Genomic DNA, 17,837 nt, shown 5'->3' on the forward strand with positions numbered 1-17,837 from the left:
TTTAATCATGTCAATGCTGCCACAAATTAAGAAAATGCAGTTTAATCGACTAAGCGAAGATTAAATACAATCAGGCAACAAAGTGTGTACCCAACTGCAAGCACAAAACATAATTAAATATTGAGCAAGGTCAGAACAACAAAATTACAATGATAGATCAACAATCTCAAGGAAAACGTTGCAATTTCACTAATAACCAACCACGCTAACTTAAGCTACCATTAAAAACGGGTTCAATACAACAAAACACATCGTAAACATTGAAATTAAATAGTTATACGAGCTAGAACTTGCAAACGAAATTAGGGAAAAACTAAGTAGGGAAAACGAAAATGAAAGTGCAGAACTAAATATGAAATTGAATGTAATTTCGAAATTGAGAATAGAATGCGAAATTGGAAATGGAAACTAAAATTACAATAGTGGAGAGAACCACAAATAGAAATGAAATTATCAATAACAATGAAATTATAAAAAGATTCAATAGATAAAAGAGAAAGAAAACGAAAATCAAACCTAAACCCAGGGAGGGGGCGCTGGAAAATGCCCAAGACCTAAATACGAGAATGATGGAGAAGAGAGACAAGAGAGAAATCTGATTTGGTTTACAATTTTTCCCTTTATATGGGCTTCTCCTAAATGTGATAAAAAAATAGGCACAAAAGTCAAATATGGTCCAATATTAATAAAAACGAAATTACAAACGAAATTAAAATGAAATGTTAAAGTGGAAAATGGGAAATGACGTGGCAACCCTCTTGAAGTCCCAAAATATATTTCTAAAATTGTCTTGCAAATACAAATTGGAATAATTAAGTCCAAATAATTCAAATTAATTAAAATAAGACTTATTAGTCAAATTAAGCCCAAATAGTGAAAATAAAACAATAATGGAGAGTTTAACACAATTCACTAATAATGTAAGCTAAGTGAATAGTACAAAATAGTGATTCACCAACTACTCTGAAACCTCAAAAGTAGATAGAGTATATAACTCTAGAACCTCTAAGGTAGAATAAGTCATTTATATTAAATTTATAAAAAATGAGCCTAACAATAAAATTTCAGAGCTAAATGAAGCTTTTTCAGATTTGCATATCACCAAAGAAACGTTGAATGATGTTTTGAAAGAAGTGTTGAGACCATCAAACAAATCGCCAAAGCCTGAAGCGTTGACATGAGTAGATGAGTCTGCTAATGAGAAAAGAGAACCTTGCGGGTCACATCGTCTAGTAGTTAAGAATCATCCTCTTGAAAAAATCATTGGTGATGTAAAGGAAGATATCAAGACTATGGCATATTACAAACAAAAACTTGCGACACTAATCTCTCAAATAAAATCGTCGAACATTAATGAAGCATTGGAAGAGGATTCTTGGGTAAAGGCCATGCAGGAGGAGCTAGACCAGTATCAAAAGAATGACATTTGGAAGCTCGTTGATCTTCCTTTAAGAAAGCATGTTGGAGCAAATGGGTCTTCTACAATAAACTCGACAAAGATGGCAAAAACCTATGCTTCTATTGTCGGGTTAAAGGCCATCAAAATCCTTTTACCCTTTGTAGCGCTTAGTAAGATTAAGTTATTTCAAATGGATGTCAAAAACACATTTCTCACTAGTGATATCAAAAAGGAAGTTTTTATATTTTTTGGCACTTCCCCCATTAGAGTGGCATCAGAGCTCTTTGGTTAAGGGACTGTTTAGTTTGCGTGAATGATGGAGGCACATACAAAATTGATTCCTTTGAATGGAGAAAATTATCACCTATGGAAAGGCAAGATGAAAGACTTGTTATTTGTGAAAAATTTGCATCTTCCTGTTTTTGCTTCCAATAAGCCGAAATCCAAGTCAAATGCAGAATGGGATTTTGAACATCAACGGGTATATGGATTTATCAGGCAGTTTGTTAATGATAATGTTTATAATTTTGTTTCTAATGAGACACATGCGAGAAGCCTATGGGATGAGCTTGAGTCCTTGTATGCTTCTAATTGAGGGACTAATAAATTGTACTTGCTGAAAAAAATTGTGGAGTTGAAGTACAAGGAAGGAACTCCTGTTTCAAATCACTTGAGTGAATTTCAAGGACACTATGATCAATTAGTAGGAGTGGGTATAAAATTTGATGATGATCTATTGGGCTTATTCCTATTAAACTCTTTACTAGATTCGTGGGAGACATTTCGGGTTTCCATGATAAGTGCTACCCCTAATGGTGATATTTCTTTGCAAATGGCGAAGAGTGGTGCTCTTAATGAGGAGATGAGAAGGAAGACACATGGTACTTCATCTCATTCAGAAGTTCTTATTACAGAGAATAGGGGGAGAAGCCAGAAGAAAGAACAAAATAGTGGTAGAGATAAAAGCAGGAGCAAGTCCAAGTCTTGATACAAGAATGTGGAGAATCACTATTGTCACAAAATAGGGTATATAAAGAAGAACTATTTTTTGTTGAAGAAAGAGAGCAAAGACAAAAAGGGTAAGCAAAGAGAAAAAGATATTGATGATGGTGATACTACTACTACATGTGGTGACCTTGTTTGTATTCGTGATTATGACGTTATTAATCTTGTATCTGATGAGAGCATGTGGATAATTGATAGTGGTGCTACACTACATGTTACATCCAGGAAGGAGCTCTTCACATCTTATACACCGGGTGATTTTGGAGTATTGAAGATGGGTAATGATGGAGTGTCTAAGGTTATTGGTGTTGGTGATGTTCACTTGCAAACCAACATGGGGATGCAGTTGTTCCTCAGAGGAGTTAAACATGCTCTAGATGTTTGCTTTAACTTGATTTCTGTGTAGGTACTTGATGATGGTGGATTTGATAACCACTTTGGTTCTGGAAAGTGGAAGCTCACCAAAGGTAACTTAATTGTCGCTAAAGGGTAGAAAAACTCTAAGCTTTACTGGACAAAAGCTTTGGCTGCTAAAGATAGTGTGAATGCCATGTATATGGAGTCATCTTTGTGGCACAAAAGGCTTGGGCATATCAGTGAAAAGGGACTTAACTGCTTACCTAAAAAGGATGTTCTCTCAGAATTGAAGAGTGTAGAGTTGGAGAAATGTTCTCACTGCATGGCTGGTAAACAAACCAGAGTATCCTTCAAGAAGCATCCTGCTTTTAGGAAGTCAGAGTTGCTTGAATTGGTGCATTATGATGTTTGTGGCCCATTGAAGGTAAAGTATTTTAGTGGTGCACTTTACTTTGTTACTTTTATTGATGATTGTTCCAGGAAGCTTTGGGTTTATGCACTACAAAGTTAAGACCAAGTGTTGGACAAATTTAAAGAATTTGATGCTTTGGTTGAGAGGCAGTCAGTCAAGAAGCTGAAGCGTAACCATACTGACAATGGTGGTGAATATTATGGACCATTTGATGCTTATTGTAGGCAGTATGGTATTGCACATGAGAAGACTCCTCCCAACACTCCTCAGTTGAATGGTTTAGCAAAGAGGATGAATAGGACATTGATTGAAAGAGTTAGGTGTATGCTTTCTGAAGCAAAATTGCCTAAGCATTTCTGGGGTGAGGCATTGTTTACAATAGTGCATGTTATTAATCTAAGTCCTATAGTTGCTTTGAACTCTGAGGTGCTAGACAAGATTTGGTTTGGCAAGAATTTCACATATGATCATTTGTGTGTCTTTGGTTGTAAAGCATTTGTTCATGTTCCAAAGGATGAAAGATCCAAGTTGGATGTGAAGACAAGGCAATGCATCTTCATTGGTTTTGGTCAGGATGAATTTGGCTACAAGTTGTATGACCCTGTTGAAAAGAAAGTTGTTAGAAGTCATGATGTGCAATTCATGGAAGATCAAACCATTGAAGATATTGATAAGGTGGAGAAGTCTACACCTAAGGAAGATGGTAATGTGGCTGATTTTGATCCAATTTCGTTGTCTATTAATGATTTGGATATTGATGTTCATGATGATGAACAACATGGTGATACTTATAATCAGTAGATTGGAGATGACTTGGATGTTGCTATTGATAATGTTGATGAAGAGGAACATGATGTGTCACTAGATGAGAGTCTTGGTGATATACCTGAGTTACCAAAAGCTCAACCCAGAAGATCTAATAGGCCAAAACAACCTTTTAAGAAGCACTCTACGAATGAGTATGTGATGTTGATTGATGAGGGAGAACCTGAATGTTATGAGGAGGCCATTGAAAGTGAATAAAAGCAAAAGTGGTTAGATGCACTAGAGGATGAAATCAAATCTCTGCATGATAATCACACTTATGACTTGGTGAAGTTGCCTAAGGGTAAGACAGCCTTAGAGAACAGGTGGATTTTCAAGGTGAAGCAAGAGAGAAATTCTACATCTACCAGATATAAAGCCAGATTAGTGATGAAAGGCTTTAGACAAAGAAAGGGTGTTGACTTCAATGAGATTTTCTCACCTGTGGTGAGGATGACATCCATCAGAACTGTGTTAAGTTTAGCTGCTACTCTAGATTTGGAGGTTGATCAGATGGATGTGAAGACAACTTTCCTTCATGGTGATTTGGAGGAAGAGATTTACATAAAGCAACCAGATGATTTTCTTGTTGAAGGCAAGGAAGACTATGTGTGTAGGCTACGAAAAAGCCTATATGGTTTAAAGCAAGCTCCGAGGAAGTGGTATAAGAAGTTTGAGTCTGTTATGTGTGAGCAACGCTACAAGAAGACTACTTCTGACCATTGTGTTTTTGTCAGGAAATTTTCTGAGAATGATTTCATTATATTGTTGTTATATGTTGATGAAATGCTTATTGTTGGGAAAGATGTATCCAAAATTGACAGGTTGAAGAAGCAACTGGGCAAGTCATTTGCCATGAAAGACATGGGAGCTGCTAAGAAGATTCTTGGTATAAGTATCAATCGTGATAGAAAAGAGAAGAAACTTTGGCTATCATAGGAGAACTACATTCGGAAGGTGTTGCAAAGATTCCAAATGGAAAATGCTAAAGTTGTAGTACTCCTCTTGCTACTCATTTTAAGTTGAGTGTTAAACAAAGTCTTTCAAATGAAGATGAGAAGACAAATATGAGCAAAGTTCCTTATGCTTCTGCAGTGGGTAGTTTGATGTATGCAATGGTATGTACAAGGCCTGATATTTCACATGATGTTGGTACAGTTAGTAGATTTCTGCCAAATCCAGGTAGAGAGCATTGGAATGTTATGAAATGGATTTTGAGGTATCTTTGTGGTACTAGTGGTTTGAGGCTTTGTTTTGGAGGTGATAACCCTACTTTGGTGGGTTACTCAGATTCATATATGGCTGGAGATATTGATTCCAGAAGTCTACTTCAGGCTATTTGATTTAGTTTGCAAGGGGAGCCTTGGCTTGGCAATCAAAGTTGCAAAAGTGTGTAGCGTTGTCTACTACTGAGGTAGAATTCGTTGCATTTACTGAAGCATGTAAGGAATTGTTATGGGTGAAGAAATTCTTGCAGGAGCTTGGTTTTGTGCAAGGGAAATACTTGTTGTATTGTGACAGTCAAAGTGCTATTCATCTTGGTAAGAATCCAACTTTTCATTCTAAATCCAAACATATTGATGTGAGGTATTATTGGATACGTGATGTTTTGGATGTTAAGTTGTTGGAATTAGGAAAGGTTCATACAGATGATAATGGTTCTGATATGATGACCAAGACATTGCCAATAGGAAAGTTTGAAGTTTGTTTTGAGATCGCCGGTTTGGCGGATATCTCCACATAGTCGTGAGGAGGAGATTTGTTGGGTTATTGGGCTCCCTTCCTATGTGGAGAATAGGCCCAAATAGTGTGGACCTTTATGTCTCACTAGGTTAAATAGAGATGGGTCAGATTAGTAGGGCATATTAGAGTCATTTGAAGAGAGGCAAAAGCCAAGTGAGAGAAAAAGGAAGAGAAAGTTATTCCCGCAAAACCCTAAACCTGCATTGGTGTTTTTGTTGCTGTGAAGTCGTTCACCATTGGATCGAGTTGATTTTTGGACAATAGGTTCCAGACATACGGTTCTTCATTCTGACCGTTGGATCGTAAATCGAAGGTCTAGATTGGGAGAAATTGGTCCCTTACCAGCAGCCCTGTTTTGGAGAATTTTCATCTTCTTTGTTCTCATTTGTAAGCATTTGTTCTTATCTAAATTGGCTTATTGAACACATCATTTTGTGTTATTATTGGAGACTCTTTTGTACCCTATTATTGATCATGGTGGATTTTTCTTTGGTATGGACAACTCGTGGTTTTTACCCTTACATTGAAGGGTTTTCCACGTTAAAAATTGTTGGTGTCTCTTTGTGCTTTGGATTCTATTTTTGTTCTATTTGTTTGGTGCTCCTCACAGATTCTCACAAGAAGGGGGGTTGAATTTCCGCTGTGTTATTACTGTTTGCTAAGTTGTTATATTTTTTGGTCCTTCCCCCATAAAAACTACCAACATCCACCTTCCCAATACTACCTAAACATTGCATCCAACGCCATTAGCCCTTTACCCACTCCTACTTGGAACCAAGAAACCTACCCCAACATAAATCGTTTACCAGGCCTTTACAACTCTCCCTTAGGTTCCATGTATGCTTATTGCTCAAGCAGTAACCCACCAAATGACAAACAACCAAAACAAGGCCTATTCCAACAAGTTGAAGAACACATCTGTCCGAACTTATTCGCTTACTCTCACCTCTTCCCTATCTGATGACAATGTGTTTGAAGAAATTCAAATAGGTCTTCAGAGATCTCTCAAGGATATAAAAGTCTTCCTAGCCATTGGATACCTGGATGTCCAAGTTTAAACCTCTCTCAGTTACAACACCATCATAACCATTTTTCATGCCCTTACCATCCAATTGTTTCCTTAACCAGCACCTCAACCACCTCTTTCACCACTCCCATTAACCCAACCTCAACCACCTCCCACTAGGCAATTATGTCTCTTTTACAATCCCTTTTATGTTTATCAAATAAGGGGGAGAAAAGTAGATGTTGAACTATTTTTAGGAAAGTAAGTTAAGGAGATCATACTAAGTTAGGGGAGTTCAATAAGTCAAAGGGAGATTTTTATTTCTCATGCATTATTATTTATATGTTTTGTTTTACTCTGATTCATTTTGCCTTATAAGTTATTTTACGATAACATGCTCTAATATGATATGTTATGTTGTTATAAATTCTTTGATACATTGCATATATTGATTTATGACTTAGGGAACCCATTTTTCAATCATATTAACTCTAATACATTACATTTGTAATACTTACTCTGATATATTATGCACTTTGATACCATGAATTGGTTTTCATACTATGATCTCATGCAAATATATAGTTCTAAATTATCCTTGTTGCTATTAATATTGCTCTGATAAGATGATTAAATGATTTATCTATCATATGCTTTGATTTTATGAAATGGAAATTAAAACTATCTTTGCTCTGATTCACTTACATTAAAATTCTTTCAATAAAAAATAGCGAAACAACTAGCATGATAAAATTGAATTTAATTATACATATGCTCTGAAAAAAATCTATCACGACTAGTATATCATTGTTTTCGATATCCGTGATACCTATTTCATGTTAGCATGTGTATTTGTTAAACATAAAAAGGAATGAGATTATTAAGATAAGATCGTCTAAGAAAACCTTGTTTTGAAGTTTAACATCATTTCTAAAACGAAATAGTGCTTAATCGTCTAGGACAATATGTTTGAAGTGCTAAACACTACTCTTTAAGTGTCTAAACAATACAAGAACGTCTAATGTATGGCTGATAAACATTAAACACTATAGAGTTCATAATAGAATATCTAATGGCAAAAGTGTCCAATAAAAAAGTTAGACTGTCTAGGATATGTATAACCTTACTAAAGGTTTTAAAGTTACTCAAAACAAACAAGGTTTAAACAATAATATATGTATCATGCCTAAATGATTAGGTCATCTAACGCTTTAATGCATGTATGTTCAAGTACTCTTTTGTCTATTTTGTTATACTTCCTTTTTTTCTATGTAAATTATTAACTTCATCAAATAGTTTGCTCATAATCAGAACAACAATAATAAAAGAAGATATTCAATGAATGCCTATACATACTTTATGCATTCTCCCTTTGTATGCTCAACATAGTTGCTCTACCAAGACGTAACATAGCTTCTGACTTTACCTTAAGGCTACATCTCTATAAGTAGGTCAAAATTTCTTAATAACAAATTTTTTTAAAAAAAGTCTATATAAATGAGTTTGAAATAAGAAAATATAACAACTTTTGCTATTAAGATTATTAATATACTCTCTCTTTTCTTTCCTAAAGCTCTTAAAAGACTTATATTTGAAAAATCTTTTTATAAGTTTTCAGAATTCATTATATATATTTTATATCCTCTATAGTAGAATAATCTTCTGTCGGATTTTAAGGGAGAATAGCTCAGGAAAATAGCTCAGGATTTTAAGGGAGAATAGCTCAGTATGGACAAATCAATATAAAATCAAAAAGGGTTTTACTTTTATGTTTAAACAAGTTTTCCATTCAATACTTTCTTAAAAACTAAATGTCTTAACTATTGTTAAAAACCGTCTAACAAAAAGGTTTCAAAACAATATTCAAACCCCATTTCTATTTCCGTGTTTCAATTATCCATAAAATAGTTGGTTGATAAAATAAGTCATCCACTCAGTGACATGAAATAAAAAAATATTTGTTTACATTTTCAAAAATAAGAGTATAATTGAAAATAAAAGTAATACAGCGTTGAATTTTATAATATAACTTTTTCTCAATAATGAAAAATAAACAGAGGAAGTATTTTAATTTTATCGGAAAACAAGTTTTGTTATCCATTTTGGAATTAATGGATACAATCCTCTTTTCTTCGAATTAATAGAGTTTAACCATGCAAACAAGGTTTTGAATTATCAAGGACTACCAAACTATAACTAAATTTCTTAATGACTAATTTGGAGATTGTTAAAACTTACTTTGTCCTGTAATATAGAAGCATCAATGCTAATTAAAAACTTCGTCAGCACTGAAAGATATTGAATCGAACTACACTCGTGCATAAAATATCTTCAAAGAATGGGGATGCAAGTACCACCAGTACAACCACTGAAAGAGAACAAAAATATAAACCCTGAAACGACTGTGATTTACTTAACTACTTCCATGATAATATTAGAAAGAAAAGCTTCCCAGACCACTGTTTAGACCTAGGTCACGGAATTCACCTTTCTCATAAGGTTTTTAATTGCAGAATCCAACTTGGCTCTCATATGGGGAGAAAGGCTACCCCCTGAATTCTGCAGGACTGATTCCATCATTTGCAACCCCTGCTTCATGTCCTGAAGGGAAGGAGGTGTTTCACCTAGCATTGGCACAGTAAACCCAGTTTTTTGGGTAGGAGTCACAACAGGCACTGCCTCAGTCATAGTTGGCTGGGTAGGGGCTACAGCAGGCATTGCCATAGGCCCAGTTGGTTGGGTAGGAGTTAAATATGGTATTGCCTTAGACCAGGTTGGTTGAGCAGCGTTTACACCAGGCATTGCCACAGACCCAGTTGGTTGAGCGGGGATTACACCAGGCATTGCCATAGGCCCAGTTGGTTGAGTAGGCATTAAACATGGTATTGCCTTAGACCTGGTTGGTTGAGCAGGGTTTACACCAGGCATTACCACAGACCCAGTTGGTTGAGCAGGGGTTACACCAGGCATTGCCATAGATCCAATTGGTTGAGTAGGGGTTACACTAGGCATTGCCATAAACCCAGTTGGTTGGGCAGGGATCACGAGTTGCTCCACAGGTGGACCGGGTGCAGAAGAACGATGGAGCTTGTAATCAACAAGAGTAGAACCAAAGGCAAATTTGTTCTGCTCTAAACTATGAAATGCAGCAGCAGCATCTTTACTTCTGACAAAAACTACTTGAGCACTACCAATGTCTTTTAGCAACTGAGTTTCTGATGCCTTCAAGGGACCAAAACGGTAAAAGGCTGTCATTAGATCTTCTTTTGATGGGATATAGGCTACGGGGGCAAATTGTAGGAGAAGACAATTTCCAAGAGATTCATAACCGTCCATTTGTCTCCTGTTAATAGCAGTTTTGATAGGCCTTGAACAAGCAGGTAAGCTCGACTCTGGTTTCAATTCAGTTGAAGTGAAATTGACAGTATCAAATTCTGTGCTGATTGAATTGCATTCAGCACCAGAACAGTTCAGGTCAGGTATCTCTACAACAGATTTAGTATTGAGAAGCTTTTCTGCTGCCATTTCTGTGCTATCCATCAGCCTAGGTTCCCCTAAAGCAAGTTTAGTACTGAGAGGGTTCTCTGCTGCCTTCTCCATGCTATTGTTCAGCCCTGTTTGCTCTACAACAAGTTCAGTACTTGGATGCGCTTCTGCTGCTTTCCCCAAGCTATTGTGAGGCATTCCCACAGCAAGTTTATAATTGAGATGCACTCCTGCTGCTTTCTCCATGCTGTTCTTTAATGCTTTTTTACTTACCAGGACAGTATCAGCCTCTGCCTTAGTAATTACCGACAAGCTATTATCATTAATCCTCCCAACAAGCCCTTCTTGGGAAACACATGACTCTGGATTAATAGATATGAAAACTAGTTCTTCCTTATTTCCACTATTATTTCTCTCAGGAATATCAACAGGCACAGGAGGGAATGTACGCTGCAAATCTACTACCAGTGAACTGCATTTAAGCTTTTTGGTATCTGTACACACTGAAGTAATTTGAGCACTTTCATTCTCTTGTGCTTCTATCTTTTTCCTCCTTTTATACACACTCTTTCCTTCAGAAGCAAGGCAACTGAGATTTGGTGAAGTTTCAGGGGTTGAGCTGTATTTGCTGCTTCCCCCAATTAAATTTGTCTTAACATTTTGCAGCTGTTGCCCCAAAGTTGCTTCTTCCATCTTCGTCTTTTGTTTCATTTTTTTCCCAGGCATCTGAGAGTCAATGCTAGATGTGTTTGCATTCACATCTGATAGACCACTGAGTGATTTTCTCTTCCGCCTAACTGCACTTTCCCTTTTACTGTTCTTTCTCTTCTTACTTACGGTATCTGGCAAATCATTACCCACAGGTTTCCCCAGTTCTTGTGCATTAACTTGTATGGTAGCAAGTTCAGCCTCATCAGAATAGTTTGATATTCTATATCTGCAAACGAACTGCTCAACTAAGCCAAAGCTCTCCTTCCCAACAGGAAACATACAATCAACGGCTGTAGAATAAAGTCCTGAGAGTACATCAACTATAGATGCATTCATGAATTCCGGACTGCTGGACAGATTATTACAGCTGACGAACTTTCTGTACCAGTTCTTTCGGAACCTCTTGCTACCCAATTTAGCATTCAACGAAGATATGTTTGCAGGGTTAGTGGCAAAACTTGAAGCCCCTCTTTTCTGAGAATGACATTGTGTCTTCAAGTTTTTAGTTTCAGCATGTAAATCATTTTGTTTTGATCTAAGGTTTGTATAAGGATAAGACAGGTACTTGCTCTTTCTTCGATCTCTGGAATCAAAGCCTGCTGTGAAGGAAAAAATTTACTCAATCAATACTTTGTAGCTAGCCAATTGAAAGCATGAGACCTTGTGTATTACACTATTAAACAGCGGTCAATCTATTTACAATCATTCGGCACATGATATGATGATGAACATGAAGAACCCACACAGGATACCAATATTCAATAAAGTAAGTTAAATGATATATAAACATAAGCCCTCCTACGCTTGTTCCACACATGAATCAAGCACCAATTGAGAGGAAGATATCAAATAGAAATAAAACGCAAACCAAGCGTCCACTTTTGAAAGATCATTTTCTCCAAGCAGGTAGAAGGATGACATATCAGAATCATGAAATATACTGAAGATATCTAAGCTCTACCACTAAAAATATTAGTGCACCAAATAATCGATAATAAATTTAACATTGGAAGGTATGGGAAAGTGATTCTCAACGCAAACTAAGAAACCATTCCTTACTTTTCCCCTATCAGAGATGATCCTACAACACAATGGATTGCTCAAATCTAAGTAGAACTTCTTATATCAAAAGAGTTAATTATGAACAAAAAACTACTTTACAGTTAGAAAAAAGTATATAAATGTGGGTTACTTAAATTTGATATGACAAAGTAGAGCCCAATTTAGAATCACTATAAAACCTTCATCACCAATGAAGATGCTCAGATTAATTTAAAACCTGTACAAAACTAGAAAACCAGATTTACCAACAACCAAAATAATTCACAATCACCATAGATAATAAGTTCAACACCAAAATCTTACAGCCTCCAAGTTTCCCCTGGGCTTCTTCATGCATGATGGTGTTTCCAGTCCCTTTTGTCTCGTCACCAAAATCAGTGTCTACTCTTCCTAAGGTCAAAACCAAATCCATTGCTGCCTGCTAATAAAATAAACTGCCTAATACAACATGCAAAGGAAAGACACAACCAGGGTGAGAAAGCTACTTGCAGAGAAACAAAAATGAAGGACAATGAGACCGGTATTTTGAATGGCTTCCACATAACAAAACAAAGAATATCTTACCAAAGTCTCTCTCTTAATCAATTCCAGAAGCCATCAACGCCTGCATGAAAAAGAAAAGATTACTTGTACAAACTCTCACATTAAAAAAGCATGGAAAATAAAACAAGAACATATATCAACAATTTAAGAGATGACATCCATTATTATAATTTCAAAAACAGAAAAACGAAAATATTTAGCATTTCCAAGATCAATTTTTTATTTTATAAAAGAACAAGAAATAACACGAAACTCACACCCAATATTTTAATATTTTCAATAAATGATGATTTCGCAGAACAAAAGCACTGCATGTAACGGGGCTATTGACTTCAACCTAAACGACCAAAAAAAATTCAATGTAATCCACCTCTTCAGCATTTTGTTGTTGAGAAAATTAAAATAAACTCCATTACAGAAAATCATCGAGTAACAGAACGCTTTTCGCGGAAGCAAACCGAGGAAAATAAATTATAGAAACGGGAGAGAAAAATAAGACCCCAAGATTGAATAATGAATTCCAAACTTTCACAGAGAGAGGAAGAGAGAAGAGTTAGAGAAAAGGAAAGAAAAGGGAAAAATGTGACTCACCTGATCTGAGCCCGGTGAGAAAGGGTGAATAAAATATATGAGAATGCAAAGAGTAACAATAACTATGAGTGAGTAAAATTGTTTATATATATATATATATATATATATATATATATATATATATATATATATATAATAAAATAATTATAATAAAACTAATAATAATAATAATAAAGTTAACAATAATAATAAAGTTAATAATAATAAAAAGAATAATAATAGGGCTTAATATCCTATTTTGTCTCCAGTTTTGCTCGAAAATGTCAAATTAGTCCATTAAAAAATGCGTCAATTAAGTCCTCACTTAATAAAATTTGCATCAATGAAATCTCTTCCGTTAAGTTCGTACAAACGGCGTTACTTAATAAGAGAGAAAAATAATTAACGTTGTTTGTACGGATTTAACGGAAGGGATTTCATTGATGCAAATTTTATTAAGTGAAGACGTAATTGACGCATTTTTTAAATAATGGACTAATTTGACATTTTCGAGCGAAACTAGGGACAAAATAGGATATTAAGCCTAATAATAATTATTATTATAATACTCTTATTTCTTAGATGTCACGGGTTATTAAAAATGACTAAAATTCAAAATTTATCTAAAAAAACGTATTTAAACAAAACCTTATCATAATATATTATTTTGAATAATAAAATAACGAAAAAAATATTTCAATTATATTGTCTTAACTTATAAAACAAAATACCTTCAAATGAATCCATGGTTAAATATATTTTTAGTCCCTAAATTATCAAGCGATTTTAGGTTTCGTCCCTCTTCGAAAGGTTTGTTAATTTTCATCCTCTTAGTTTTGAAACTCTTATGTTTGAAACTCTTATTTTTAGTCCTTAAAATTGAACAGTGTTAAGTTTTCTTTGATGTGGGAAAAGACGAGCCATATCACTTTTCCTTGTTTTGAAACGTGTCATCCTTCTTTCATGCATCTAAACCTCATGTGCCTATCCGTGTAGAGGAATCGGAAAGTGATGAAGATCCTAAAGATGATGATTTGGTGAATCCCTTGAGTGCAAACCAAAATTCTGAACAATATGATGACACAAACATTTGCTCATCAAATGGAAAAGAAAATTTGGGTCACAACATATTCAAAATGAGTTTGATACAAATTTACCCTGTCTTCCTAAGAATGGTTCAATAGCGAAGGGTCTCTTCCATTTTGTTCCCCTTTTGGCCAGATTCTGGAACGGCCCAACTTGAAGGAGTTCAGTTTTTGGGACTTGAAATCCGCAGCCAAGAGTTTCAAGGGCGACACATTGTTGGGTGAAGGTGGGTTTGGCAGAGTCTACAAGGACTGATTGGATGAGAAGAATCTTACCCCTGCCAAACCAGGCTCTGGCATGGTCGTTGCCATAAAAAAATTGAACCCCAAAAGCACTCAAGGCTTTCAAGAATGGAAGGTAATATTTTCTTCATCTCTTTACCTTACATTTTTACATCTACCGTAAGAAAAAAAAAATTAACAAATAACATATGCACTCATCATCCAACATTTACATCATCATCCATTTGCAAACTAGTATACACTTTTAGTTTGATAAATTGTATTAGAATTTCTCTTGTTAATAATTAATGGGATTATCTTATTCATACCAGTTATATTGTAGAGTTAGTAATGCGATATTTATCCATGGGTCTTTCCTCCTTTTTCCCTAGTTGCCTAATTGGTACTAATGCTTTTCTTCCTTCTTTGTTTGTGGTTGGAAAATAATTTCAATATTCACCAAAAGAAAAATAGAATTTTCAAATTGAAGTTTTTCTAGACAATAAATGCTCTTCCGATCGGTTATAGTTAATTTTTAATATTATACAGTTTGCAACGCTATGTTCTTGCATCATCATCTCGTGGTCTGTTTTTTGTTCTTGTTTTACTAAAGACTTGAAAGGGTTTTTAGAATTGTAGAGGCTTCACACTGAGATCCAAAGCAGCTTGCACAATGTTAAAGAAGATAACCCACCGTTGTTGCCGCACCTCACGACACTACTAGAGGGCAGCAGCCACACCCATGCTAGCATCCCAAATTGGTGCAACACCAAGATGACCTAGATCGAGTTCCTCCAATCGCCTAACCTCAACATCTAAACCAAACCACCGCGGAGCTTGCCGAAAAAACCTCCATCTTCACCGAACCCTAATTCTGAGAAAAAAATGTCACGTGGTAACCTTTCATTTGACAGTCAAAGAATCAAACATTTAAAAGTCAAAGATGCATGAAAGAAGGATGACACGTTTCAGAAAAAGGAAAAGATGTTGCTTGTCGTTTGCCACATCAAAGAAAACTTAATGTTGTTCAATTTTAAGGACTAAAAATAAGAGTTTCAAAACTAAGAGGACGAAAATGAACAAACATTTCAAAGAGGGACGAAACCCAAAATCGCTTGATAGTTTAGGGACTAAAAACATATTTAACTCATGAATCAATCACGTCTTTGGAATATCTGTAACATTATATGTTAATGTATAACACATTATACTATCATGGCTGATAATTTCATTCACAAACACACAAACATAAACATTTATGGGGTAAGCTACCGATAAAATAGTCATAACAAATATATACATATTGATTATATCAACCATAACAAAATCACAACAAGATACATATCTTTTGATTATACCAACCATAATCAAACACACAACAAGATACATACCTTCTATATATATCAATCATAATCAAACGCCTCATACATAGTAGTAATAACAATAGGACTCCTAATCTCTAACATAAACAATTCAATCATGCTAAATTACTTGATCCTCGATCCCCGATCCTTAAACTTTGATCATCGATCCTTGATCTCTAACCCTTTATGTCATCACTAACATCTCACACATAGACCCTTGGTCTATCCAGTCATTAACACATATGCTAACAACTTACTATAACCATTATAGTAACACCAACATCAACATAACACAACCTAGAGCATCTCAAGTACCATGATCATCATCATAGATACACCACCATCATGACTATCCTAGTCATGAACAACACCATGAGCATCATTGTACCATAATACCATAGTGGAAAGAGTCCATCTCACTTCTGTACCCTACCTCACCGACAATAGCCACTCCAACCCACTTGTAGCCTCCCCTACAGATCATCTCCTTTCAATGCACACAAGGCAAAAGGAAACACCTATGCGTAAATAGAACCAAGATTTATGAGACACAACAAGTAGACTTATCCTTCACTCTCATGCTCATCAATCACATATTCAGGTACATCTCAACGCTCACTCATGCTCTACTCTCAACCACAAGCCAAACTAACCCTAAACATAACCACTAATCTCAATCTTTAATTATCATTATGTTCCACAGCTCCTCATGCTTGGTTCACATGCATTCTTCATCAGATTCGCCAATGTTTTACCAAAATGCACTAGATAATCGACTATCACTTAAGATAATTGATTATCTTAGTGAAATTTACCTAGAAATATCCTATAGGAAGAGATAATTGATTATCATCCCAAACAACCGATTATTCCTAAAACCACACTCAAAACTAGCATGGAGATAATCGATTATAACTAATGGTAATCGATTATTTTCAAATCAAAACACATCCTGGACATGATTCAAGCTTTCAAACATACATACATCAACCCTAGATCACGTGGAAACATACTTAACACATCATACAAGCATTCAAGCATCACATACACATGTAAACATACTTAAACACATATAATACATCACTTGAATCATTTAGATCCAATCATTGACATGTTATACTCTCAATAATAGGGTGCAAAAGAGCCTCTGATAAAAACATCAAATAGGGTTCTCAATCAGCCAAACTAAACGAAGCATAATGCTTACAAATGAGAACCAAGAAGATGAAAATTCTTCAAAACAGATCTGCTGATGCGAGGTTGTTTTCTCCCAAACTAGATCCCCAATTTATTATCCGAACAATCAGAATGGAGAACCAAATGTTTGTAACCCACTGTCAAAAAATCAGTCCGATCAAACAGTGAACGACTTCACAACGACGAAAACATCAATGCAGATTTTATGAAATTCTCTAAAAAGAGTTTTTGATGCGAGGTTGTTTTCTTCCAAACTAGACCTCCCATTAATAATCCGAACAGTCAGAATGGAGAACCATATGTTTGAAACCTACTGTCCAAAAATCAGCTCGATCCAACGGTGAACGACTTCACAACGACGAAAACACCAATGCAAGTTTTATGTTATGCGTGAATGACTTCTTCTCTTCACTTGGCTATTTCATCTCTTAAAATGACTCTAACGTGTCCTACTAATGTAACTCATCTTCACTAAAAAAAAGTGAGACATAATAGTTCACATTATTTGGCCTATTCTCGACATAGGAAGGGACCCCAATAACCCAGCACTTACAAAATATATTTGCATGGAAATCCCCAAGCATCATAACTTTGTTCTTTTGTCTCCTTTGAGTTAATTGTAACCTAGAAAGTAACATCAACTCAAACTGTGATTTTGAACTATCCAAAGAGAAGTTTAAAATAATGGAACAAAGAGGTAAACTTGAAAAATTCTTATGATTATAAGTGGTAATTAATAAAGATGAATTAATGCTAAATTGAGAAAAGTTTAAAGATTGAAAAGCTCCATTAATCATCTTAGATTCAATTATTTTTGAGGGAGTCGTAGGTGTCTTCAATTCTTTTTCTCTTCTCTCAATCTCTTATTTTT

General features: G+C 35.3%; 1 protein-coding gene across 6 annotated transcripts; it reads right to left on the reverse strand.

Annotated features, from left to right (window-relative positions):
- Nucleotides 1-9,024: 9,024 nt before the first annotated feature.
- Nucleotides 9,025-13,138, reverse strand: LOC124838107 (uncharacterized). 6 transcript variants are annotated; one of them, XM_088094908.1, is made up of 4 exons: nucleotides 13,120-13,138; nucleotides 12,550-12,589; nucleotides 12,289-12,423; nucleotides 9,025-11,522 (listed from the first exon to the last, which is right to left on the reverse strand). In XM_088094908.1, exons 3-4 carry the CDS (start codon nucleotides 12,395-12,397, stop codon nucleotides 9,196-9,198), a joined length of 2,436 nt encoding a protein of 811 aa, XP_087951034.1. In that variant the 5' UTR covers nucleotides 12,398-12,423; nucleotides 12,550-12,589; nucleotides 13,120-13,138; the 3' UTR covers nucleotides 9,025-9,195. The 6 variants fall into 6 exon arrangements, with proteins under 6 accessions (XP_087951034.1, XP_047169588.2, XP_047169603.2 ...); XM_047313632.2 differs by lacking the exon at nucleotides 13,120-13,138 and adding an exon at nucleotides 12,899-13,099 and having other exon boundaries at nucleotides 12,289-12,419; XM_047313647.2 differs by lacking the exon at nucleotides 13,120-13,138 and adding an exon at nucleotides 12,899-13,099.
- Nucleotides 13,139-17,837: the final 4,699 nt, after the last annotated feature.

This window comes from Vigna umbellata, chromosome 7, assembly GCF_029865625.1.
Source record: "Vigna umbellata cultivar VRB3 chromosome 7, Vumbellata_1.0, whole genome shotgun sequence".
NCBI lineage: Eukaryota > Viridiplantae > Streptophyta > Magnoliopsida > Fabales > Fabaceae > Vigna > Vigna umbellata.

Excerpts from the sequence above, each read along its gene's own strand:
- LOC124838107 (XM_088094908.1), bottom strand. The coding sequence starts at position 12,397 with ATGGATTTGGTTTTGACCTTAGGAAGAGTAGACACTGATTTTGGTGAC. Across the intron at positions 11,523-12,288 it reads CCAGGGGAAACTTGGAGGCT|CAGGCTTTGATTCCAGAGAT; the intron begins GTAAGATTTTGG and ends TTTCCTTCACAG.